The sequence below is a fragment of the Cupressus sempervirens genome, chromosome 4 (assembly GCF_028749045.1).
Source record: "Cupressus sempervirens isolate cs-2001-9-10 chromosome 4, ASM2874904v1, whole genome shotgun sequence".
NCBI classification, from domain to species: Eukaryota; Viridiplantae; Streptophyta; class Pinopsida; order Cupressales; family Cupressaceae; genus Cupressus; species Cupressus sempervirens.
The window spans coordinates 582,780,572-582,808,142 of record NC_143121.1 but is presented as its reverse complement, the minus strand read 5'-3'; the positions used below and the strand labels follow the sequence as shown (position 1 = coordinate 582,808,142).

General features: G+C 37.9%; 1 protein-coding gene across 3 annotated transcripts in view; it reads left to right on the top strand.

The window, feature by feature from the left end:
• LOC149562541 (DNA-binding protein) overlaps positions 1–27,571 on the top strand; it is a 173,859-nt gene that overhangs the window by 14,065 nt on the left and 132,223 nt on the right. For 2 of the 3 annotated variants that reach the window (XM_089826022.1, XM_089826021.1), the window contains exons 2-5: positions 3,357–3,461; positions 3,570–3,638; positions 3,982–4,071; positions 4,209–4,292. In XM_089826022.1, the coding sequence (XP_089682148.1) occupies positions 3,357–3,461; positions 3,570–3,638; positions 3,982–4,071; positions 4,209–4,292 (348 nt within the window). The remainder of the gene's footprint in view (positions 1–3,356; positions 3,462–3,569; positions 3,639–3,981; positions 4,072–4,208; positions 4,293–27,571) is intronic. The other variant, XM_089826024.1, reaches the window with a different exon arrangement.

Here is a 27,571-nt window from a genome sequence, read left to right as displayed (position 1 = left end):
TGTTGCAGTTTTAACATTTTTTAAGGGTGTTGGTCTGATATGGTGTGTATGCTTTGCTGTATCATTTTGTAATTTGTTGTTTTGAAAACTTGTCCCTCTTCTTGGTGCTGGGCGCCTTACTAGCCCTTAAAGTTTTTGAACTCAACAAAAACTTATCTCTTTAGTATTTTGTGCACTAGCATACATGATATGCAATTTTTTGGTTTAAAAACTTTTTTCTTTGGGATTGGTAAAGGCAGGATATACCTGCATAGTCTTATATTGATTCTTAAAATTAATTCTAAAAATTGATGTTGTGGCCTTTTACCACTGATTTTCACACACTCATCTACAATCACCCTTAATACCCCATTTTTAACAGAAAAATATGTAGCAGCATCTACTAATTGTTTCCCTCTACAGCCCACAGACTATTCCAAAAAATATACAATCCCTACATTTGTTCAGATATGGCCTGTTGCCAGCTTAAAAAAATGTACAATTTATATCTCACAGTTTCTAAAAAGAAAATATTAACAGTAGTTTTCAAAAAACTCATGTTTCTCTCCCTTATCACCCTTTCTAGTAGTCATTACACAAGCTTTGTCTCCATCTGCATTTTCTCCTCCTGTTCATGCAGATATTCTTAAGGTGGCTCCACCCTGTTTGTGCTTGAGCTCTCCTACTTTTCTTGTCATCTGTCACACTCCACAATAGAAATGACATCAAAGGTGGGGTGGATTCTGGAACATGCAGCCAATCTTCCCCTCGAGCTTTAAAGCCCTCTCTTGGAATTGCAATTGTTATAAAAGGTTCTGGACCATAACACTGTTGTCCTCTCATACATTTGTTGAATATTCAATTGGGGGTCTCCTTTGCTTCCGAGTTCCAGGCACCAACCTAGGACTATGGGCGCCATGTCATTGTTCTGCATTTGTAGTTTGAGGCCACAAACTCATCTCCTTTTATCATTTTAACCATCTACAGGAAGATGGGGTCGTCTATGGAAAAAACGTTCCTGTGCCTCTCATGTGTAATTTTTCCCAAGAAGCATTTTTGCTGCTTCTTTGGCCTCAGACTGAAATTTGCCTCCACTATTCCTCTTCTTTTCACCTAGACTCGGTTTTTCTTCTTCTTCGGGTGAATCATATATAAATAAATACTGCCATCACATTCTCCAAATCATACCCTTCGCAGACTTAAAAGTTATAAAACTCTTGCAATATCCATTCATTTTTATCAATCTATCTCTTCATTTTCAAATCAGACCGACTCATCATCAATACCGACTCCTCTAAAATCCTTCATAACTTTGCACTCAGTACTAGTATTAATTGCAGCTGTCCATTTTGATAGAATGTCCAACACCCCATTTCCACTCCTATACGTGTGAGAGAAGTTGAGATCACTGAACCTTGGCTTTATTAAGTTTATATATTTATTAATTTTCCAAATTGGGAACCCATCATTTACTATAGCATTGATAATGTTTTTGGAGTGCCCTTCCAAATGAAGTTTTGTTGTTGATAGTTTGCTTGCCAAGTTTATGGCGAGCAATGCCACTCTGACCTCCCTTTCTTTTTTGCTTCCATCCCCAAGCTTTTGGGCTCCAATGGTCAAAATATTCCCCATCCAATCCCGAGCCGCACAACTTGCCCCTGAATGCCCATGATTGCCTTTCGACACTCCATCAAAATTAATATTGACCCATCCTACATTTGATTTTATCCAATCAACATTCCCATCCTTATATGATGATGGATTTACACACAAAGACCCCTCAATGGGTGAGATTTTAAGCACTGTTCACTGTTTTTGTAATAAATTATTAGTTTGATTAAATGGAAATCTTGGTGGGTTTCATCTTGCATCTGCAACATTAACTAATTCCGTTTTCAATTGTAGTGAACATAGTTTGCAACTTAGCTTCCTTGTCCTGAAATCTTCTATAATATCTCTCCTTCCATCTTTCATGTTCACTACTGAGGGACTAACCTTCCATATACTGAAATTTTTTGATTGCTTGCTATTCGTTTTCCATCCCCGGAAGTTTGAAACATCGCCATTAATGAGACAGGGTAGGGAATGTGCCATACAGTCTTTTGAAGAAAAACTTTCAAGCATTGGTTTGAAAATTCACACTATAGGAGTAAGTGATCTAAAATCTCTTCATTTTCTTTAAACAACATGCATCTGAAGGGTCATTGAAAGCCAATCCTTTTAAGCCGTTCCGACTATGAGTATACGTCCTCTTCGTGCAAGCCAAGAAAATGATCTCGCTTTAGGAAGACAGTTCTTGTTCCAGCATAATTGATTGGAGCACTTTCTTCTTCCCGAGTTGTACCCCATCTTAATAGAGTATTTGCCTTGTTTTGACATACACCAGAACAATTCATCCTTCTCACTTGTTCGCAACCCTTGCTTGCCCTTTAGTATCTCTTTGAATAAATCTTGTTGCTCTCTTCCTAGATTTATTGCAGTCATTGATTTCCAGTTGCATTCTTCTTGTCCATTCACCCCTTCTCTTTCAAAAAAATCTTTCAACTTTAGTGCCCCACCGGGTTTTAGTGATTTGTATTCATTCTTCCATCCTTAGAGTACATATACCCTCCCAAGAATCATACCAAAAGTTTGTCGACTCTCAGTTGCCTAGTTGCCATGTGAGGCGGTTAGTTATCACTGGTCTACATGACATCATGAAATTCCAGATTGTCAACCTTTTTAGCAGATTATTGATTGTGAGATGTGCTTCTTTTGGCAATCTAAATACTTTTGCCTTAGAATCCTTCCCCATTTTCAATCTGGCTTACTAGACATTCCAAATTAGTTTAGCACCCATTGTCTCATTCTTATGATTCCAGTTCCCAAGTCCAGCTCCCCTGGCCCTTCTTGGTAGACATATTGTCCCATGCTTGTAAAGGAATCTTTTCTTGTTCTTGACTACCATTTCAATTTTTTTGGTCTTGTTCAATAATTGTTATGCTCGTAGCTGGGATTTTGAGATACATAATAGACTAAATTGGAATCGTAGAAATTACAGATTTAAGCATCAGGATACATCCAGCTGAAGTCAATTGTTTGCTTTTCTATCCTTCCATTCTCTGTAAACAACTGTCAACAAGGTTATTCTAAAGATTTGATTGACAAACCCCTGCAAAAAGAGGGGTTCCCGAACACCTAGTAGGCTACTTGCCAGGTTTGATACCTAAATTTCTATCTCTGCTTATCTGGTGTTGAAAAATAAGATCTCTGAATTTGTGCCAATTGTTCTTCTGACCAGACAGATTGCAATGTTTATCTAAGATAGATTTGATAGATCTCGTATTTGGTTATGTGGCGTATTGACAAAGTTCACTTGTTTTGCTTTCCATTGCAAGGAAGCGGAAATATCAGCATCAATGGACACAATTGCAACACGGAAGCTAGATGTTTCTCAGAAACGTGGCTCTGCAATCCTTAATCTAAAATGTACAGATGTGCAGGTGTGTTAGGGTTCTTTTTACTGCTTTTTTATCTGGTGGTTTTTGTATAAAAGATATTTCCTGCACCATGAATTGTCCATATTGTCTAAAAACTTTTTCTGGTATTAGACAGGGCTAATGGGTAAGATGCTTTTGGAATTGCAATCAAATAAAGGCGATCTTCTCCCCTCACATAAAGTGAGTACAACGTGCATATAATTTCCATTTATTCACCAATCATTTCTGACATTTGATTTACTTCTAGAATTGGACTTTAGACATTTGAAAAATGAGTACATGTTTGACATGACCTCTTTGTTTTCTTTATGTACTTGGAAATGCTTTGACTCACAGTGTATTAATGTTAACACTGGTTACATTTATAGAATTTATACATTGTCCTTGCTGTTTTATGATTTCATGTCTATGTTTACTAGTCTTGTTTTCATGATGAAGAAAACAAAAAAACAATGTAAAGGGTTTTATTTATGTCAATATTAGAGGAAGCTGAATTTTACCTAATATTCTTTTGTTTTTGCAGTTTTCTACTCATGATGTGGTTATTTTAAAGACAAATAAGGCAGAGATTGGAAGTGCACCCTTGGGGCAAGGAGTAGTATATAGGATAAAGGTTAAAATTTGATTCCTTCAGTTGAAAATGCAAATTATAGATTCGCGTATTCCAAACTATTTCATTCAAATGCAACAGAAATTTCTATAGCGAATCTTTCAATGAAATTAAGTATTAATTATAATTTTGTTTGGCAGGACACTTCACTTACTGTAGCATTTGACGATATACCAGAAGATGGCTTGAATGCTCCACTTCGTCTAGAAAAAGTTGCCAATGAGGTATGATAGCTTCATCTATATATTTCAATTCATTGGTCTCTTTTGTGCAAATGAAGCATTTCCAAATCCAAAATCATCTGGTCATGTGACTAACTATTGGGGACTGAAAAAATATTGTTGATAGAAATTGATTTTAAGTATCCTGACATTGCACCCATAGATAAATGGCGTTAGTTGTGACATGGGATTGCGAGTGTTGTGTCATGCTAGATGCCAAGTAAACTGTTTATTAAGGGTAAAAATTAAAATCCTTAATATTGCAAACCTCAAGAAATTTTTATGCCAAGGTCATCTGTCAAACATGCTACCGGTGGAATGATTTTGTGAAATAATTGATGGAGATGTACAAGATATCAGAATTGATGGAGAATCTGGGTTTGAACTGCTAACATTGTTTCTTAAATGGAAGCACAAATGGAGGAGAATAACTACTCTTGTGAAGTTGAAGTGGACAAGGCTATATGGGGCATTATTTATGGATGGAGAAACACTCAATGTACGTTTGTTGGACTTAGTTTCTAATTACAGAATTGGAATTTCCTTTGGTCAGTTGAGGAACACAACAATGAAACTAGAACCTAGGTCTATGATAAATTAAAAATGACAATTTCTTAAAGAAATGATTCTCCACTATAAATGTTGTAGCATTTGAAATGCCAAAAACGATGGTACTATGGAGATTAGTGATGTAATAGGAACCATATTCCATATTTAGCATGAGGCAAGGATGGGAACTCTGTGTTGATATTCTGTTTTAAAGAATGTTGGAGACAATATTCTCTGATACCAGATTCTTTAGAAATAGCCTGAACATTGGTTCCAGTTCAGTCCTTGTTCTAGTTCCTTTTGGGTCCTGGCTAGGTTCCTTCCGGGTCCTTCTCAATTGGTTAGGTTCCTTGTGGGTCTTACAAGAAGGAACCCAAGCAAAACCCATGGGAACCCAAGGCTGTGGGTATCAAAAAATGGGCCCCACATGCCATTTTTTATTTGTTTAAATCTAATAAGGGGTGCAAAACCCTAATTTCAACCTCTAAAGTGAGTGGCATGACTTGTGGTTCAAAAGAAATTGAACCAAATGCTGACCTTGATTCCTGTGATCAAGACGAAGATGAATTTGAATATTAAACCAAGTTATCAGATCCCTGTAGATAGCTTGGAATCTGATATCGGTACTGCTTCAGTGCTGATATGGCCTGAATTTCGCCTAGACTCCTTAGGGCCGTTTGGATTCCCTTTTGGTCTTGCCATGAGGAATCTAGCAAAAGTCCGGTGGAATTGATGAACCCAGGGCTTTGCACCCAAAAACACGCCTGAGATGCAATTTTTTTTAAGAATCTAAAAAGCATCTAAAACCCTAATTTCGACCATAAAGAATGCATCTAATGTGACATAAGAAAATGTACTACCATGAAGGTATGGCACAATATTGTGATCTAGTCTTTAAGTGTGCCTGATTTAGATGCCATGGTTGGACAACTTGCCCAAGTCTTTGTAGATGAACAAGAAGCATCTGTTCCACATTACATGGGCATAACAAGTGGTACGACTGTTGGTTCAAAGGAAGTTGAAGTGGAGGAAGTGAGTTTGTGCAATTTTGGCCTATTGGAAAGTCATGTCAGTTTTGGGTGTGAGCAAGAGTTGAGCTAAGTTTGTCAGCAATTTAGAATTGCACTCAAGTGATTTATGATGGAATGAGTTAAAACCTATAGGTAATCCTTGTTCCAGCTTCACTTTCGCCTTAGAAAGCCAAGATAGGTTATGGGGAGTTAGAGTGTTGAAGGCATGCTGAATCCTGAAATTTGGCCGAGTTTGGAATTTTTGGAAAAATGCCAAAATCTAGATTTTTCCTTAACTCCTATGAAGCTGAAACCTATCTCAAACATCTTGACAATGTTTATACAAAAATAACTAAAAGTATAAGAAAGGAAATAAATGTAGATAAGTATCATGGAAAAAACTTGTGATGGGGTGCAAGTTTGCTTATCTTGGGAAATAATGCCCAAAGAGGGTCATATTCCGACCTAGTTTGGGCAATCTGTTTGCATGATGAAATTTATTTGATTTGGATCGTGAATTGTGTGGAGGAAAAATTTAATGGTCACTTGGAAAATTTTCGGGTTATTGGCTGAGATTGCCCAAGTAGGGTTGGAGTTTGACCCTCTTTGGGCATTTATGCCATACTTTGGCTAATTTCCACCCCTCCCCTTCTTGGCAACACCTTTGGTGCCTTTGAAATCTGTTTGAAAACTTAGCACATTTGATGGAAAATAATTTGAGAGGGATGAAATTTCGGTGTTTTTTGGACTTGGAAATATATGTTGCTCGCTGGGAATGCCAAAAAAGATCAGAATCCGACCTATTTTGGGCACTTTTGCCCAAAATTCCCAGATTTATGACCTGCCATTTTTGCTTAAATCATTAGTGCCTTTCAGATCTGCCTTTAAAACTTAACAAATGTGGTGAGAAAATGCCTTGAAGGAATGAAATTTTGGGTGGGTTTGATAGAATTTTGACTGAGATTGTCCAAAGCAGGTCAGAATCCAACCTCTTTTGGGAATTAATGCCCAAGATCATGAAATTTTCAACCCTCCATGCCTCCTATCTTTTATATCATGCTTCAAATGGTGAAAACTTAATGAATTTGATAAGGGGATGGCTTGAAAAAAATGCAAGTTTATGGATTTGGGGATATAGTTTTTTTTCTGATATTGGACTGAGAATGTCCAAAAACACAAGATTTCCAACCTCCCATTCTAGCCTAAAACATTAATATCTTTTGAAAATTACTTTAATCTTGGCGAATTTGGTGAGAAAACAACTTGAGAATGAAAGACTTGGGGGCTTGAGGACTTCAAATTTTTTGTGTTGGGATGGAATTGCCCAAAACAGACCGGAATCTGATCTTTTTTGGGCATGTTTGCTGGAAAGTCTGAGTTTTCCAACCCTTTAATTTTGAACAATTCTTTAATCATTAGGTGTTTACTAAATTTGATCGACATTACTTGAACGAATGAGGATTTTAGGGGGCTTGTGGATTTTTTCTGATTGTGGTTGCGATTACCCCAAACAGGTGGAATCTGACCATTTTTGGACTTTTACGCCCAAAATGTTGCCATTTCCAACCAGCACTGAGAATGGATTTTAAATTATTTAGTTTCGATGTTTAAAGGCCAAGTCAGCTCTCTTCGGGAGACATGCCTTTTTTGCCCCAAAATTGCCTATATAACAAGGTACAACTAATTTGTTTCTCCACCAATTCAAGCCATTTCTTGTCTTCTTTGCAAGGAAGTGAATTCCTCTGATTAGGCAGTCAATTTCTCAGTTTTAGCAGCAATTTTGATCTCAAAACTGGGTAGCAAACTTGATTATAAAATTGCAGACCCCAAACCGAGTGAGTTTCTCATCATTAAGGTAGTAAATTCTTGGTATGGCAATGACATTTTTCCAAGTAGAAGAAGGCTTCTTCCAAGAAAATCAGAGACAGTCAATAAGTGAATCAAAATCTGGGTGTAGTGTTTTGGAAAGTCTGCTTATTTTCCAGATTTCTATATGTTATTTCATTTTAGATCTTAAGGAAAGGATTCTCAAATTTGGAAGGAGTCTTTTGTGAATGAAAAGAATTCTATTTCATTTCGCTTTGATGTTAATGCATTATGTCATGAAATGCTTTCAGATCTGTTCTTGCTGTTATATTCATTACCTTTGCGAAGTTTAATGCCTTTCTTATCTTTCGTTTTGCAAGGTGAATGCTCAAGTTGGGGCCAAAGGGACAGATTCAAGCAAGACCAAGTTCTAGGCTTCATGCTCATGACTTTCAGATGGGAAGAGGGAGGCAAGATCTAGTGGAGTTCAAGATTAAATTCAAATGGAAGTTCAAATTCGAAGAACAAATCAAGCTCACCAATACAACCAAGTTCCTAAGTGTAATCAAGTGGATGTAAGATTCAAGATCAGCTATTGAAAGATGCAAGTTCAAGTCATGACAATGAGAAAGTTTTCAAGAGTGAAAGATGAAGAAGATTTGAGAAGAGGAAGCAATTTGGGAATATGAGACACCGCAATCATCCTCAACGAATTAATTTTCAAAAGAGTTAATAAAAGTTCAAAATTTTGACTATCAAGAGACATTTTCTCTCCATCAAAGGATTAAACAAGTTTGCAAGATAAGAATGGTGACTTGACAATTGGTTGCCTCTTCGAATCAAAACATTTCAGTTTCGAGCACAAGTAATCACATCATGCCTAGTGTCCAGTCTTGTCATTGGTTGGAAAGAGCTTTGTAATTTTCTTATTATTGCACAATGTGATGCCCTCTTATAATTGGTTGTAAAATTGGCAACCTAATTAGGGTTCATAGGGATTAATCTTGGCCTTTGATCTTGAATCTATCTTGGCCCTTTGTGGTAATTGGACATGTATAACAAGGCCACAACCTTCTCATTTGTAATTCATTAGAGAGTAGTGGTGGAGTTAGAAGTTAGAGAGCTATTAGAGGAGAAGTAGATTATGCTAGCTAAGGGAGATACTTTATCAAATTGTTGCTATGATGCTTTTGAAATAATGAATAATTCATTTTTGGTTTTTCAAGGTGGATTATTTAATATTGCTTCGAAGTGTTGCATGGTTTCCTTAATCTTTTACTTGAAGTAGTTTAGTTGATAGGAAGAATTGTGGATGTTTACTTGCTTGACTCAAACAAATTTGGGCCACTAGTTTTTTGCTGATGGTAGGAGTGCCTTGTATGAAAAATTGATGGTTTAATGTACTTAAGTTCAATTGGTGTTGCTTCTTTAGTTTGGATCCATTTGATGGGATTGGGGAGAAGATATCAATTTGAAAACCATTTGAGTATTCCTTAGAAGCTTCCACTAGATGGGGGGAGTCGTTGGCAAGATTGCATGAAGTAGAGTCCAAGTCATCCTTGTTTCCTTTCATTCTTAGTTAGAAGTAGAAGTAGAACTTCAAGTTTATGTTGAAGTGGAAATCGGATGATCAAATATATTTTCATTGCACATTGTGAAGAAAAATCTTTAGAAGTGCAAGAATTGATATCCATTGAATGAATAGCATCAGTTCCCCAAGTGATTACCAATAAATCATATCATTTCATTGAGTGATTATCCACAATTAAAGGAATCTTGAAGTCATTTCATGATCTTAGTTTGCAAGCTTAGCATGAGAGATGACCTTATATCAAGAGAGTTGAGTGTTTGATGTTTGATGTTTCACTTCAAAACATTATATGCTTTCTTTTCGACATTGGGGTAATTCAACTCCACATCTTTGAACAATATGCTCATGAAGGCGATACGATGCTTCTCACTTACATCAGTCGTTTGAGTAAGATTTGCTATGCATCCATGTTTTGAGGGAAATGAATGTATGTAAAAATGCTTTTGATAATTCAGACTCAAAAAAACTAACACCTTAACAATCACATCCTTAATCTATTCGAAAGCTCTTTTAGTCTCCAGAGTCCAATCCATCTTTGTATCCTTCTTGAGCCTGCCATTCATTGGCTTCACTATCTTTGCAAATCCTGAAATGAATTTCCTTACAAAGTTAATCTTTCCGAAGAAAGACTTCAGGTCTTTCTTGATAGCTGGCAGACTTAGTCTCGAAATAGCCTCCACTCTCTCATAATCGATCGTAATCCCTTTTTGTGAAAGAAAATGTCCAAATAATTTGCATTCTGTCACCCCAAACATACACTTCTTTAGATTGAGGGATACTCCAAGATTTCCACATCTGATGAATACTTTCCTAAAATCGTCAATACGATCTTCCCTCTTCTTTGAAAACACCGCGATATCATCTTTGTAGATTATGATGCATTTGTCCTCTAGTCCTAGAAGGCATAATCCATGGTCTGTTGAAATACTGCTCTTGCGTTAATCAAGCCAAAGGGTATCCTCTTGTATGCAAATGTTTCTCATTCAGTGATGAAAGCTATCCTTAGTCTATCTTCCTCCTCGAATAGGACTTGATTGTATCTCGAATATCGATCCATAAATGTCGTTATTAGCGATGGATTCACTATTTGCAATACTTCATGTGCTGATGGCAAGCAGACTTAGTCTCGAAATTGCCTCCACTCTCATAATCGATCATAATCCCTTTTTGTGAAAGAAAATGTCCAAATAATTTGCATTTTGTCACCCCAAACATATACTTCTTCAGATTGAGGGATACTCCAAGATTTCTACATCTCATGAATACTTTCCTAAAATCATCAATACGATCTTCCCTCTTCTTTGAAAACACCGCGATATCATCTATGTAGATTACGATGCATTTGTCCTCTAGTCCTAGAAGGCATAATCCATGGTTTGTCGAAATACTGCTCTTGCGTTAATCAAGGCAAAGGGTATCCTCTTGTATGCAAATGGTTCCCATTCGGTGATGAAAGCTATCCTTAGTCTATCTTCCTCCTCGAATAGGACTTGATTGTATCGCGAATATCAATCCATAAATGTCGTTATTAGCGATGGATTCACTATTTGCAATACTTCATGTGCTGATGGCAATTTATAGTTGTCCTTTTTTGATGCCCTATTCAAATTCCAAAAATCCACAGACAACCTTATCTCTCCATTTTTCTTCCTCACGGACATGAGATTGGTGACCTACGTAGAATGAAACACTGGGAATATGATCTTTGTTGTTAACAACTTCTTTACTTCCTAATAGATTAATGGTTCCAACAAAAGGTTGATAGGTCGTTGGCATTGTCTAAATGATTTGCTTCCTTCAATGGTATGATTGTTGGAAATTTGTCCAGCGCTCCCCTCGGGATTTGTGACAAGGGCTTCATCGCCTCCTGTGTACTATAAGTTGAGTGGTTGTATCTAGCATTGATAGATTGGTCTTTTGGTGCAATGGCAACCCCATTCTAACAAGTGGTATCAGAGCTTGGTCATAGGTTCGAATCCTCAAACCCTTAGGTAACATTGAGGGGGAGATTGTTGGAAATTTGTTCAGCGCTCCCTTCAGGATTCGTGACAAGGGCCGAACTGCCTCCTGTGTACTATAAGCTGAGTGGTTGTTCAGGCATTGATAGATCGGTCGTTTGGTGCAATGACAATCCCATTCTAACAATGATATGCATGATTGTGGAAGGGTCATAGATTTTTAGATAATTATATACCATGCTATCACATCTGGAAATTCCTTCATTAGCTTGATAATGCCTTCTCTCTCCTTAGGAGTGCAACCTTTCCCAATATACACATTCTTAGGATCCTCCTACCTTCCCACATGTACTTTCTCACATTCACCCCCTCCAATGGGCTCACATTTGACTTTGCTAAATTGGTCCATATTGAACAATCTCTCTGGTTGGATCATCCCCTTTGGAATGGTACTTGTCTTCAAGTTCGTGATCCCATCTGGATTGATCTTTGCTTCGTCAACTTCAGCTTCATTGATTATTATAGTAGTAAACACATTTGCATTTGTCAATAAATCCAATATATATTTATCATCATTAAACATGTGAAAGTTTTTCACATTATTTGGCATTGATGGGATGAACATAAGTTCTACTTTTAATTTCTTCAAACCTTCTAACGGAAGTGGTGCCAGTGAGTTAGCTGCTTGCACCAAGGCATTCACCACCTCATTGCAAGATCTCATCCAGGCATGATTCCAAAGGCATCAAAGCTCTCTATTAGGTCGCACACTCAATTCCTATACTTTTTCAACCTCTTGTCATGGCAGGCATATTTCTGTTGGATTTGGGATAGTACTAAGTGCGAATCTCCTGATACATGAATTATCTTCGCTCTTTTCTTAATGGTGCACAACAAGCGTAAAATTAGAGCTTCATATTCGGTCATGTTTGTACAAGGAAATTACAATCTATGTGCTGCCATGTATGTTTCTTCTGTTGGACTGGTAAACACATATCCGACCCTTGACCCTATTTTTGTTTTGAAACCTATCGAATCCCAAGGTCCACACTTGGTCATTGCCTTACAGTCCATCCATTTTGACTTGCTTTTGGTAGGTCCGACCTCCTTTCTATCTTTCCCTCATCACTTTCTAATGGAACTTGATTTCAATTTCTTTCTTCTCCCATTTTACTAGATTTAACTTCATCTTTGTCTTCTTGCGGCTCATCATTTTCCAAAGCTCCTCGAAACCTTTTCTCTACTTTTATAATGCAATGTTGCACATAACACAAGACAATTCTAAAAGGAATGCATCGTGAATTCTACACTAGTTGGGCGACAACAAATCTCTTATTGAAGTCTCACTCCCTAATTGTAAGCCTTCTTGCTATCCTCAGTATGAAGTTCCTGAAATTTTCAACCATCCCTTTGCCTTTGCCTGATGAGGAGCCTTGATCATTCTATATGGATACCTCGGTGGAATCTTAACCTTTTAACAACTCATTTCCCTTTAAATTGCATGAAGTATAGAACATCAAAACTTCCTCGTTCTTTGGTTGACAGGGGCCCAAATTTGTGTCAATGAATAAGATTTCATTTTCTTCTCCATATTTAGTAATAGTCAGTCTCAATCTTGGAGTACTCTCAATCTATACTTGATTTGGAATCCCTCTCCATGGCAACCACATGTGTGAGAAATTTGTAACTACATAAACATTCAACTTTCTAGACATTCTCTGCCCAATAATAATCCATAACCATCCGGAATGTCAACAACTGAAATATCAATATGCTGCTCCATTTGGGGGTCAAATACCAATTGCATATGAACATCATTCAACTTGCCTACAATTGGCACTCATGTCCTATCTAGCTTTGTTACTTTCTTGTTTGTATATATTGGAAGAATCCCTAATCTTCTACAAATTGCCAACAACATATCATTACTTGGTGCTCCTAAATATATCAAACGATGTGCAACAACTTTCCAAAGATTCTCACTGATAGTAAAAACAGGGCTGGTTCAACCTTCCCTTGATAAAACACAATTGGAGTGGTGCTCTCATGGGCTCATCTAGGCAAAGTGAAAACTCTGTGCATGGTGCCTCTACTAGACCAGTGGTTGATGCTAGGAGAAATCTCCCAAGATACTTCTAATAAAATTCAAGAGGGAAAGAATACTCTTCAAAATTCAAGCGCTAATCATATCTCATAGTTGAGACAATGTCAAGTAATATCACCAAAGGCTTCTCTTGGTTGACTAATTCACCTACCACCTTCTGGAATACATTTGTAGCCTTCTTGAATTCAAGACATTACATCTCTGAGTGTTGATTTGTCTCATGTATCTTACACCACATTGATAGCGCTGCTTTAGCTAGGAATATCTTATCTGCCAATCTATTTTCCTTAGTTGATGGGTTGTTGAGAGGTGACACCACATTGCAGTTGTGAGGATTTTAATTCCAAGTCCTCTTTTGATTATTATCTTGATTGCTTGATTGAGCACCACTTTGATAATTTCCTCCTTGGTTATTCCTTTAGTATCCACCATTACGATTGCCCCTCTGGTAATTGTTATCTTGATTATTTCTTTGGTGATTCCCTTGATAAATTCCTTGATAATTGCCTTGATAGCCACATTGGTTATTTCCGTGGTTGCCCCCTTGGACATTTCCTTGATTTACTTGGAAGTTCCTTTCCTTGTTTTGTAGCTAATTGTTTTGATTCCTCTAGTAGGTGACCTCAATATACAACTTTTTCACTTGCTCAACTAACTCCTTAATCTTCACGGGGAACTTTGAGCAAAAGAATTCAAGATTCTTAGGCACATCATTGTATTGATTGAACATGAGTGATGAGGCATTGTATTGGGGCCATGGTGGTTGGAGCGCCATCATTACTGGATTTGGTTGAGGAACTTGAGCTAGACTACTAGAAGAACTTGCCCAACTTGAAGTGTTAGCTCTACAATGATTCCTTCCTTTCTTTCGGAATTATAACTAAACCAATTCTTCTTAGTGGTGTGGTGTGGATCTTAATATCCTTTGCCTTCTCTTAGATGGTAACCTTTCGAATCTTTTAGGAGAGAAGATCCAATCTTCTTATCTAGAATTGATTTCTGATTTTGATCGAGGCTTGATTGTGCTAATCTTTGTGCTGTTCTCTCTTTCAAGATTTCTCTAAATTTCTCTTTGGTGTTCCAATCTCCTTTGGATTCTCCTTTCAATTGTTCATGGTTTCGGTTTTTCTTGGTTCAACACTTCTCTAGTATGCAAGTACTATTATCTTCTGTATCTTCCCAAGCAACTATGCATAATGTGGCTACAGTAGGAACTTAAAGTGTTCCCCAAGTTGCTGCAATTTGGGAAGCACCATCTTTCATGAGAAAACTACAATTACGCGCTCCTAGCATCAATTTCTGTTGTTGTGGTTTTATTCCACTACAACATGTAGGATCACACTCAATGTTTCATAATGAAACATCAAATACTCAATCCACTCTTGATATAAGGTCCATTCTTGATATAAAGTCATCTCTCATGCTAAGCTTGCAAAGTAAGATCATGAAATGAATTCAAGGTTCGTTCTTTTGTGGATACTCCCTTGATATAATGATGTGACATACTGGTAAGCACTTGGGACTCATGTTGTCTCTCAAGATTTGACGATGTACTTGGCTTCACAATGTGCAATGAAAATATTGTTTTGATTTCAAGTTCTCGACTTCTCAACTTAAACCTAAACTTGATTGTTACTCCTACTCCTAACCTTGAATGCAAGGACTTGGGCTTGGACTCTACTAGATATAGCTTAATTAGTGACTCTACTCACCTAGTGCAAGCTTTTAAGCTACACTAAAAGATTTTCAAATAAACTTTTCTTCCTTAATTGCATCAAATGGATGCAAACTAAAGATTCAATACCAATTGAAGTTTTGTATGATCATTAATCGGATAATCATAAAGGGCATACTTACAATCAACAAGAGGCTAGTTTATCGGATTTGTTCTATTCATGGATGTAAATATCCATAATTACTTTCATTCAACTAAACTACTTGAAGAAAATTTTATTCTACTTTATCACAACAACTTAAAATAGATTTGTTCTAAATGAGGATGAAGGTAACCATGCAATAATTCAAACTTAATCATGACTATCACCATGCAAAACACAATAATGATAAGTAGAGAAAATTTGGCATTATTTTAGTGACAATTCTTCAACATAACCTTTACTAATGAGAGTAGTCATTATATAGTGAGCTCAAATACAATAGATGACCAAGATTAAATTAGAACCAATGGCCCATATTAAATCCCCCAAACCCTAATTAGAGTTGTTACCCTATTAACTAATGAGATTTTAGCATCCCAAAAACAGACCAAAGCAAAATTACATGAAAGTAGCAACCAATTAGAGGGCACCACAAACATGGGTCAATCAGAATAAACCACCTAGACAACTAACCAATGAGAAAATAGTTTGGCATTAAGGCTTACATCAAATTATTATCTAAAATAATATTTCCTTTATCTCTTTTTTTCTTTGCCAATTTGATGAATCTAGACATCATGTTGTTGATTTTGTTCATTAGAGGCGTAGTGTATCAAATCTTCCTCTTTGCTAAATCGATATCAGTTTTGCCTGCAACATTTGTTTTCTCCAACTCAGCTGCATTGTATCTTACTGGAGTCATGAGAAGTCTACGAGATGAGAGGCCTTCCAAGAACTCACTTCTAATGATACTATTTTCTCTACTGCTGAAAGATCTCAATGTTTCACCTAGGATTTCCAAGTTCATGTTTTCTTTTCTTAGCTCTTCAAAGTTTAAGGCGATTCTTGTTGCACCCAAGGTATTTGCAATTATACCATTGACAGAAACACTGAGATGAGTAGTGCTATTCATTATCTTTTCCAAAACTTCTAGTCTATGAACTAGAGTGAATTACGATGCCTCTATGTTGCTCCTTCTCCTCGCCTTAGTCACCTTACCTTAATCACCTTGCCTTTTATCAATACTCGCTTAGGGGTATTCACCATCATTTGTAGTTGGCATATAGTTTTATCTTTGATAGGCAGAAAGTGATTCCAAAGATTAATGAAAGCATGAAATCTCATCCTAAGTCCTATGAGTGCCTGAAACTTCTCTACAAACCCCAAGAGGAATGCTAATCCATCCTGCACAACTCTGTCAACCCAAGATCAAGTCTCTTGAAGTGTAATCTTTGCACTTTCTATATTGTCAATATTTCCTCTCTCAAGGGCAAGATGTGGTGTAACCATGTGCTTTATCAATTGAATTAGCTCGTAGGCCTTCCTGTAATATGTTATCAACCTTTGGCTTTTCTCCTTGTACTTGTTCTTCTCCACAATTTCCTTACACACTTTTCTTCGCATGGCTCTGAGAGCGTCACGAGCCTTCTCATACTCTCTCCTTTAGAGTGGTTCCCAACTCATGCTCAACTATCTCATAATGTTGGATTTGAATGTTGTCTTTTGTTTTATTCACCTTTGGGATCTCAATTTGGACCTTCCAAGTCCTAGATTCATCTTTGATCACCTTAGCCACTCCCCTTGTAGGATGACTTTCTTCCTATTGTTGTATAAGATCATCAATGTTCTCAATTGGTCCTTTCTCAACAATGTTTTACTTGCCCTGCATAATAGTCCATAGCAAATGAGGAGCTATGCATTCTTTTAAATTTGGATTAGGCTCTTTTCTACTTTGATGCTTGATTGGGAGGATTACGACATCTTCACTAGGTCCATTAGGAGGCAGGACCTATTTATCCTAAGGGGAATCTTTAATGTCAACCATCATATCCTTATTTTCATCAATGGGGAAGGTATTGCATCTACTTAGAGGCATTCAATGATGAATAGTCTTAGGAACTCTCACTTGTGCCATCTTTTGTTTCAGAAGACATCTTTTCATACATAGTTTTTCCTTTGAGGTGTTATTGTCTTTGGATAGAGGAGCTGTCTATTTTCCTTTCTTTCCTTGTGGCTCCTCAATTTTGATTGCCTTCTCTTTTGAATTTGTGCTTGATGGGACCTTTGTAGTATTCTTTTCTTGATAGGTTACTCCTATTGTCCACTTGATGCTTGAGGCTTCCCTTATGATCGCTCTTCTTCAATTCCTTCAACCTTCTTCCTTCTATCATATGTTTAGGGTGTTTGTCTTCTTACCATTTCTATCATCTTTTGACTTAACCATTCCTAAGTGCAGAGAGAAACTAGAGTCATCAAAATGTCGGGAGTAATCTCCATCTCATACCTCCAATCAATTGGTTCCAATTGGTTGTTTGCAGTGGTATTGAAATATCCTCCATGACTTTACCATCATCTTCTAGCTGACCATGGATTACTATTCTCTTTTGTTGATCCTAGATTTAGGCTTTCACCTAGATGAGGGTGGTCTAGAAGTTTTACAGGGGTGGGACAAATTGCAGCTTGTAAAACAACCTTGAAGGTTTTATAGAGACTGACTCTTCTTTTGGTGTTTTTGGGAAATGGGAAAGAAATTCAAACAAAACTAAGGCAATGTGCTAGATATTTTGAAACCCTTTCAGCTCCCTTTAGTGATAATGAAAATGTTAAACCCTAGGAATGAGCATAAAATGCCACAAATTCTTCATTGTTGGAAAGAGAACGTGATGACAAGATCTTGAACACAGAACAAAGCATTCATATCTTCCTGTGAGAAGCACCCCTCAAGGCTTTTAGGGAAAACACCCTATTATCCAATGAAAGCAACTAGTCTCAAAAGATCTTGTTCAACATAATGGCATGTTATAACCCTAGAGCACAAGCATTGGAAGAGTAACCATACATGATAAAATAACTTGTAAACCGAAAATAGGTTATAAGAGCTTGAAAGCAACAAATGATACCTTGTACGAAAATGATACAAAACCTTAAAACCAACCACAAAAGAGAGAGAAACATATAGAAAAAGAAACACTAGGTGTAGTCCAGTATATTTCTTCTGTTAAATATGCAAAGATTACAAGACTAGGGTTGGAAGAATGCAAATACAGCTAAATTACAGTGTTTTGCTAAAGAACAAAACTCTTAGAATAGAAATTGTAGTTCTAATTGAACTCTCCAAAAAGCCTTTTTATTAAAATTTGCCCATAGGTCTTTTACAGAAAGAAATCCCTCAAGTGAATCTCAAAAATGCAATCAAAGGAACTTTGATCCATGTAGTTGGAAGAATTGCTGTAGTGGTTGTTTATGGTTGTTTTAGGTGTAACAACTATAATGGTTGTTACGGTTGTTGGAATCACTGCTGTCATAACTTCAAAAGCTCAAGCTGTCAATGAATGTCACAATAGCCAAAGACAAGGATCCATGAGAGGCGGTTAAGTACATGTCATAAATCCATTGGTCTATGTTGATCAATAGCTTCACCTAACGGGGACAAAGGCACTAACTTCCCAACAATTCCCCCTTTAGCATGATCCGATGGATTTTGACCCGTAACCTAGTGCTTAGATACCACTTGTTGGAATCACCGTTGTCGTTACACCAAAAGCTCGAGCTGTCGAATGTCACAACAACCAAAGACAAGGATCCACGGGAGGTGGCCAAGCACATATCACAAATCCATCAATCTATGTTGAATGATACCATCACCTAGAGAGGATGGAGGCACTAACCTTCCAATAGTTGTTATGATTGTTTTGTGCATCTTGGCCTTGTAATCATTATCTGTTTTCTACACGCGGCATAGGAGACACCTATTCCCTCTCTTTAAATTTCCTCCATCGTGGTGGGGAAGCTTCACTTGTAACTTGAAAGTGCCTCAATGTTTTTCTGTTTGGACCATCAAGTGACATTATATTTATTTGAATGGCGGGCCCCATCTGATTCTTTAGATGACTCAATCTTGGGTCGGATACATGGTGGGTTGTCAGACCTTTCCTTTGAAGTCGACTCCCCCATCCCCTCAAAACTCCACAACTTCGACATGTGGCGCTCTCTGTAGTGAGCGTGTTATGGGAAGCACAATGAGGAAAACGTCCAACTCTTAGGGCATGCTAGAGTTCTTTGTAGTGTCATTGGTGAAAGTAATCCTTAGATGGCTTCGATCTGAGAATGATGGTAGGTATGTCAACACTTTCCATTTGTACTTCCTAATTTCATCTAGTGTCAACCTTGAGAATATCCTCTTTTTGACTTTAAAATCATCACTTGCATTGGCCAAATAGTCCTCCAAATGTGGGATGTGGATGTATCGATTTACATGTGTCCTTTTGATCTTCCCCTCATGGTCCTAGTTTTTTCTTGCCTTAGAATTGTAGCCCATAATTTTCCAATTTGTGATCTACTGTCTTGGTTTCTGCTAGGGATGGACATGTCTTACCACTAAGAGTTAGCAAAAATTTAACTCCTTGTTTGTGCTTTACACTTTGGGATGGACATGCCTCATCACTATGGCTGAGCTATTTCCAGGATGACTATCTTGCTTGTTGGATACTTGGAAGCTTCCTTGGGCACAATGCATTTCCAAGTATTCAGAGGTATGTGAACTGGTTATTTTGGATGTACCATGATCATATTCTTCGGTCAACTTCTTTGCTTCCAATAAAAGCCTCACCTGTGGCATCCCTTGTAGCTGCCTCGCAATCTTCATGGCAAATTCATTGTTGAAAATCTTGAAGCCCTTGAGATTTTGGAGTTGCAGCCATGGTTAGCATGTGTGCACCAATAAATCCCCCTTCTTGTTTCCACATTTTCCCCAAGGCTTTCTTCCTGAAAATTTGAATTGTCTAGCTATAATGTAAACAAGGTAGGACGTCATATAAAATTTCTTGGTGTCCTTTACTATTCTCAACGGATGATCAATGTTGACATCAATAATCTTTGCCCATGCAACATCACTTCTCCTGATAGGGTCTTGTCTATGAAGTGAAACATTTAAGATTTGAATATACAGCCTTGTGGCTCTCCCATTAACCTGTTCAAAATCACAATGAGATCTCCGATATCTTGCTTGAAATCCGATATGGTTAGCTTTCCCAACTTCAAGATATTGCAGTAGTGATTCCATAGCTTAGTCTTCATGCCTCATTCATTCTCTTCGCACATGCATCCACTTGATCAAAATAGTACTTAGAGGCTTCCTCTATGATGATAAAAACTTCTCCTTTGTGAGATGGTATGTTGAATTCCATTGTGATAGCCTTTGTTGATAGCATAGTTATAAGCTTCTTCTCTTCACTGGATTCAACCACTTTCTTTTGAGCATTGTAGTTCGTTGCATATTTAAAGATCAATTGGGTACACAACATAGTAGGAGGGAAGGTCTCTGCATCAACTATTCCATTTCTCACTTCATCTTCACCATTTTCGAGTTGGGCTCTCTTGTCATCCTTTGTCTCACTTGGACCATATCAAGGGGCTCCAAAATGGTATCTTCGAGCTTATATTTTGGAGTGAAAAGTGATTTTAGTGCCATCTCCTCAATGTCTCTCTTTGTTCGAACTTGCATCTCCTTCTTGGTGTTTCCAGTTTTAGCTCGACATACTCCTATCTGCTACAATAAATCCTCTATTAGGCTCTCGAGTTTATAATTTCTTAGCATGCAAAGGATTTGGAATTGAATATGAATTAGTAAGCTAATCTTAATTGAATTTTGAAAATCCTCTTCTTTTGAAGACATTAATGAGAATCAAAGTCATGACTTTCTCCCTTGATCTCCATTCTCCTTTTTGGTGATGATGTGGTTCTCTTGGCCTCTTCTCTCGACAGCTTGCAGAGACTGCTTGATGGTCTGGCTTCTTTTTGTGATCAGCGACATCTTGTGGTTAATTTGTCTAAGACTTGGGTTATGGTCTTTAACTGTTTAAAGACCTCTCATCTTCATTTCTTCTTTTAGGGTCGGGAGGTTGGGATTACTTCCTCTTATATGTATCTTGGTGTGAAGTTCTTGGGGCCACACTTTAGTTTGAGACCAACTATTTAGTTTAGAGTTCGTGAGGGCATGGGTTCCTAGTTTTGCTGGAAAGACAGTGCTTCAAGCATCATTTCGAGGATATTTCGTCCAAGTTGTCCCTTTTGGACTCCTTGGTTTGTCTGACAGTTCTCTATGGCTTGGTGGTTTGGGGGGCCTTCTCTTATTGCTTCTGATTGGGCTTCTATAGAGAGGGTTCAGACGTTGATGTTACGACGTATCATAAGATGTCACAGACTTACCCCTCAAAGCATTGACTTAGTTGAGTTTGGAGCTCATCCTCTCAAACTTGCCGCCATTTTTGAATTGATTTGGTTTCTTCCTTGGCTCCGTAGTTTTATTGAATCGGGTGTTGACTGACACAAATACTCTCATTTGGCATACTGTTCTTCTGTTGAGATTATGAGATCTGACACCTCTACTAGGTCTTGTTGTTGGTACGCCTAGGCCACCTCTTTGTTGGGTTCGATTGGTATTGAGATAGATCGTCTTCCTCCTTACCAGTTTTCACTTGATGCTCCTGCTCATCTTCTCCCATGTCAGGAGTTGAACGAGCATGTCAGACAGGATATTTACAGACAGTACATTACCACTACTTGGAGTAATCCGTTGAGAGGTTTGCGACCTAGGATGGCCTTCTATATTGAGCATTTTCTTGAGATTCAGGATGGTATTATTGTTCGCCCTGCTTATCTCTATCAGTGCCGGAATCATGCCTTACGGTTTTCTTTAGGCTCATTTAGAGTTGGTTCTCACCGCCTCAGGGCTCAGACCGATCACCATATGGATCAGGCTGATTGGATATGTCAGTTGTGTACTTTGGAAGAGGTTGAGACTGAGATCCACTTCATTTTTCGATGTCCTCTTTACTATGAGATCAGAGGGAGATTTTACTGCCTTTTCAGAGACTGTTCTTCTCTTTTGATGTTCTTTAGCTATATTGATCAATGGTGTCTTGGACTTTATCTTCAGGAGGCCACCCATCTTTGAGAGATTACCCTGTAGTCTTTTATACCTTAGGGACATACTTCAGACCAGCTCATTACTGCCTTTTTCTCTCCCTTGTCTCCTCCACGGGGTTTGAAAAGGCCTTCCAATACTTCTCATTCCAGATCGGTTAGACACTGCGCTAGTCTCTCCATGCAGCGACAATTCTACAGTGGTTCTACATGACATTCTAAGACTATGGATCGTTCACGGGTTTACCCCTCTATTACTGATTTCTTTGTGATAAGGAAGGACCCTTAGTCCTTACCTTGTCTTCTTTCTTGTTTTGTTTCTTGCTTCTGTTTCTTCTCAGTCACTGTTTGGTGCTTCTTCTTTGATCGGCTTTTCTGTTTGTATGCTCAATCCCATAAACCTTGTTGGTTTTTTATGGACATTAATATTATTATCTTATCTTATCTATAAGGAAACTAAAATTTAGGATTGAATATATTATTTGATTGAGTTGATCACAATTATTGACCTCTTTTGGGTTTTAATCGGTTTCAGTTAGGTCTTTATGGCTCATAATTCATGCAATGTCTATCACTTTATCTAAAAAAGATGGAAATTCAATCACTAGTGTTTTAGATTTGTATTATGACTTGATCAAAATCAAAATCTGGAAGTAATAAATGAAACTTGTATCATGGCATCTTCGGGTTTTTGATCTCCAATTACCTTCAAAATTGCCCAGAATTGAATTTCTAAAGGATTTTATCCCTTTCCAATTCATGGTCTTTTATTATTGCCTGCGAAGAATTGCTTGTAAGGTGAGATCACTGCCCAATTTGGACATAATTCACTGTCGGAATGAAGGCCCTTTGATATAGAAATTTTTTCCAATTCGTAGCCTCTACCAGGTGTATTTTGTTGGCAAACTTAGAGGAAAATTGCTGATTGGCAGAGAAGAAGGAGAGTTGGATTTGTTTGGATGTTAAAATGGCTCTGTCTTGTCTCATTATATAGGTGTTTGGCCTTGAAAGGGCACGACCCCCTAAGCAGAGCAACCTGCCCTTTTGATCAATAAAACTTATTCAAGCTGCCTTATCAGCTTCCAAACTTACTTATTCGAACTGCCTTATCAGCTTCCAAGCCGACCTTGTGGTTAAAGGAGACAAACCATTTTAGATGCTACACTTATCCTATAACAAAGTCGTGCTTTGATGAGGGGTTTGATCTTGAAGGAAAAGGATAAATTTTTAATTTCAAGTTGAAGGTGCCAATCTTGATGGGGAGATCTTGGGCAGAAATTCCTAATTTAGGGGAATTTCTCCCAAGGCTTAGTTGAGCACATTGCTTGAATTCCTCCTTAAATTAAAACTCTTTCTTTTCCACCTCGAATTTTCTAACCATCCACCTGATTTAGCAAGGACTTGCATTATGGGGGGTGGAGATCTCAAGTTTAGAGAATTTTGGTGGCCAAAATTCCTCAAGTTTGAGGATTTTGCCACCTTGAGTCCCTTCTCTTTCTTATAACTACAAAAAAATGTTCTTTTGAGTCTTGACATCAATTTTTCCTTAATTCGCATCTTGTAACCTTGTCATTGCCTTAGATCCAAATTGGATCCCTTGCTATATTTTTTTTGATTGGTAATAGAAGTATTATATTAATATCGAAAAAGATTACATATACGTGTGATGCCCTTTCTAGGCTATGCCACCGAACAATTGTCGAACCAACACCAACCAGCCCTTCCTCCCCGACACAAAAAGGAACTTAAATATATCAAAATGATCACTGGACCCTATATTGTGATCAAACTATACATGCCGACAAACTCCTGAAAACAAACTACTTGGAACAATAGGACCGCCACTTGAACCAGTTGGCAACCTCCTCTCGGGTGAAGTTGAGGAAGTCACCATCCGTATCATCCTCAGTCCCTCCACCATGAACAACACCACTCCTAGTTGCAACACTGGCATCCCTAGTACATTCCAACAATAAGGAGAGGTCTACCCCCATCACCACGCCAACAACAGATGAAGAAGAGGCACCACTCTTGAAACCACCACCAAAGCTCTCCCCAGCCATCATAACATGCCTACATCAATAGCACCACCCCTATTACCATCCGGCTTGCCTCGCTTTGATGGAAGTTGTCTATGAATCAATGGGCACTCATCCTCATTCACTGTAGCAAAGGATTTGATTGTTGTTGTTTTCCTTTTCCTCACCACCCTTTACCTAGCTAGAGCACATGCCAGTGCCTAGGATTGCAGAAAAAAACCAAATTTAAACCAACCCAAACGAGTAATCAATAGGTGGACCTCAATGGGTGCTCTGGAGGATCATACTAGCAAAGGCTACAACTCGTCCAGACCTCCACCAGTCAGCCTCCATGGACGCTCATCCATATGAATACCAACCCCCAGCACAACCTTATTCACAACAATTTCTAAGTCCACTCCCCACTTTGGCTCGACACAAGCTCGAGCCATGCTCAACACCTTTGGCTTGGAAACAACCACCATCAATGCAAGCACTAGAAACAAAGAGGGAATGTTGAGGTTTGACCTTAGTCTCCAATCATATGCCAAATAACCTTCCCCAAACAACAACTTTAGAGCATCCCAGAACAACTCAGTGTCACACTATAAGACATTCTGCAATCGTTTCACTGAGATTGGTCCTTCAAATGATGGAATTTGGCCCTTCTCAACGAGACATTTGCTTCCATCTTTGATTTGTTTTGCTCAACACCCAACTTACACTGTGACTGATTTGAAAGTAGAGCGGTAATGTTTAAGCCCACCATTGAAGCCTTGAGAAGGAACGTATTCCATTGATCACTTCATTATGGCAAGAGATTTTTTGAATGACTCACACATGCCAAAGGCACGGATTCAATTTATTATCTGTCACTTCTACCTCCATTTGATTATGGTGTGAAAATCTAGGGGTATTTAGAATGGTGGTGGGTCTAGATCACATGGGGGAAAATTCCTGTAATCTTCAAAAAGTACTTTGTCTGCAACCTCATTGGCCTGCCTCAAGACATGTGTAATCGTCAATTTCTTCCAATTAACACCGAATCTCCCTAATATGCTTATTCAAATACCAGGCCTCCATCTCACCTTTCACAATTCCCCTTAAGATCAATTGGGAATCCCCCTTCATTTTCATGCCCCAAGCTTTAGACCTAACAAGGTCGCTTCAACTGTTGCCAAGCATTCTGCCTGATTGTTCATGCCATCATCAACTAGCTATGGTACCATTGCCAAAATGCTACCATCCTCGCTTTAAGGAATTGCTTCTATGCCCAAAGGTCCCAGGTTAGCTTTTGACGCTCCATCAAAATTGATTTTAATCCAACCAGCCTCTGGTGGCTGCCATTGAACTACTTCCCTGGCATTGTCATGAGGATTAACCCTCAAGGGTCCATTAACGGGTTTCCTTGCTTCATTGTTTAGCATAATACTCCATTCAGTTTTCCTTTTTAAAGCTATGCAATCAAGTGTACATCAATTCTTTCTCCTAGTGGCTGGTAGAGTTCCTTTGGTTTGAGGATTTCCATCGATACCAACCTCACAGACTTGTCCTAAAAAATTGCCCCCCCAACTGCCTCTTTTCATCACTTCATCCCTCAATTATTCTCTTCTTTCGAACGGCCTAAATTGCAGTGAAAGGTGGAAGATCCATGGCTAGGTGGAGATTCGTCTATAGAGGAATTTCGATGGCAGAAATCCTTAGGTCAAAGGAATTCCGCCAAGGATACCATATATGAAATCTTCAATTCTAAATTAAATCCTTCATTCAAGAATTTAAGCAATCATCAATGCCTCAAAATGACTTCAAGATCTCCTCATACAAATCCCCAAACTTAAGGAGTAAAATTCTATCCCACTGATTAGATCTCCAACCACTCCTCACTGACCAAAACAGCTTGCCTAACTAACTCTCGAATCCAAAGCTTCAGGACTAAAAAGGTGAAAGAAGGGGTCCCCATTTGTAATGGGGTGATGGTGTGAAAACTGCACACATAGCACACCACCATTATCATTTCTCTGCTACAGTAGTAAAGTGTATCGCATATATTACTGATAATACAACATACTCCTGCATGCATTGCATCCTTTTCTCAAAGTACTTAATTTTCCTTTGTTATCTATATATATATTTTACTTTCAAACATATTGTTATTTATCATTTGCCTTTATGAGGTCTCTAGGCCTTAGGATGTCTGATTTTAATTAATCAACTTAGTGATGATTCAAATCACTACATATGATATTTTAATTGTTGATTTCCAATTCCTCACGCTCCTAAAATAGTCAAAGCAATCTCTATAAGATTTAAATCATGAGAAACTACAGCTATTTACTGATATTGACATTCCCAGTTTTGAAATCCATGAGATTACAGCTATATGCTGCTTGCAAGCAATCTTAATATTGCTGAAATGCATGCAGCTACTGCTAGTACTGAAAGTTGGTGTTTAATTTACAATGTTTTTTCGTATATAGCCATTGATGAAAATTCTATGCCATGAAAGAAGACCAGCATCACACATGAAAGTCTGGATCTTATGTGTGCAAAAAACTCAGGTAGAAAAACCTCACTTTCAAAAGACCAGCTTCTGTGATGACCCCTTTCAGCATTACTATATATTTTGCCCTAGAATAACAAGTTCAAATAAACAAGGAACATAATATAGATAGAAACATAACTTTACCTGAAAGGGTGTAAAGCAAGATAAATCTTTGTTGAGATTCTGTAATCATGTTAGAAAAATATTGAAGATACAATTCATAAGATCAATAGGTAGCAGGGTTTAAGAGTGTATATATTCATATTCATTTTTATTATATAAAATGTCTAATTTGTTATTAGGGTTAACCATAATGAAGCCTGCTTAAAGAGACATGATAGGGTGCCCAAAACGATCCTCTACCATAGGCCCAAGAGTCAATATACAATCCCTCTTGGCCTCATGTGACCTGCCATTTTGTATGAGGTAGTATACTTCGTGAGGAAACCTGAAACTGCTCCCCTTATCATGCCGGCCTTTTTCATTCTTCGAAAATTGAGAATTGTTTGAATCCATCCCAACAATCACTCTGATGGAGCTCAAATTTTTTGCAAAATTTGGATCTCCATTTAAGAAATAATGTTGAGAATTTGATAAAAGACTAGCAATGTATGAAGAAAATGAAGACTGGAAAGAATGTGCAAGATTTCAGGCACATATCAATTTGGCAAGAGCCCAGAATAATAAATTGTAAGCAGCTGGGCGGACAGAGAGATTACAATACACTAATCATAACAGGATGGATATGACTGATACTGCAAATAAAAATTTACGGAACCAGCCCAGGAAATACAAAAAGACAGTAAAATTGCTGGAGATCATGAAGTGTTTGCAACCAATGAACTTCCCGAGAGTATTGTAACACCACAAAATGTTCATGGTGTAGAATCAAGGAAAAACTTG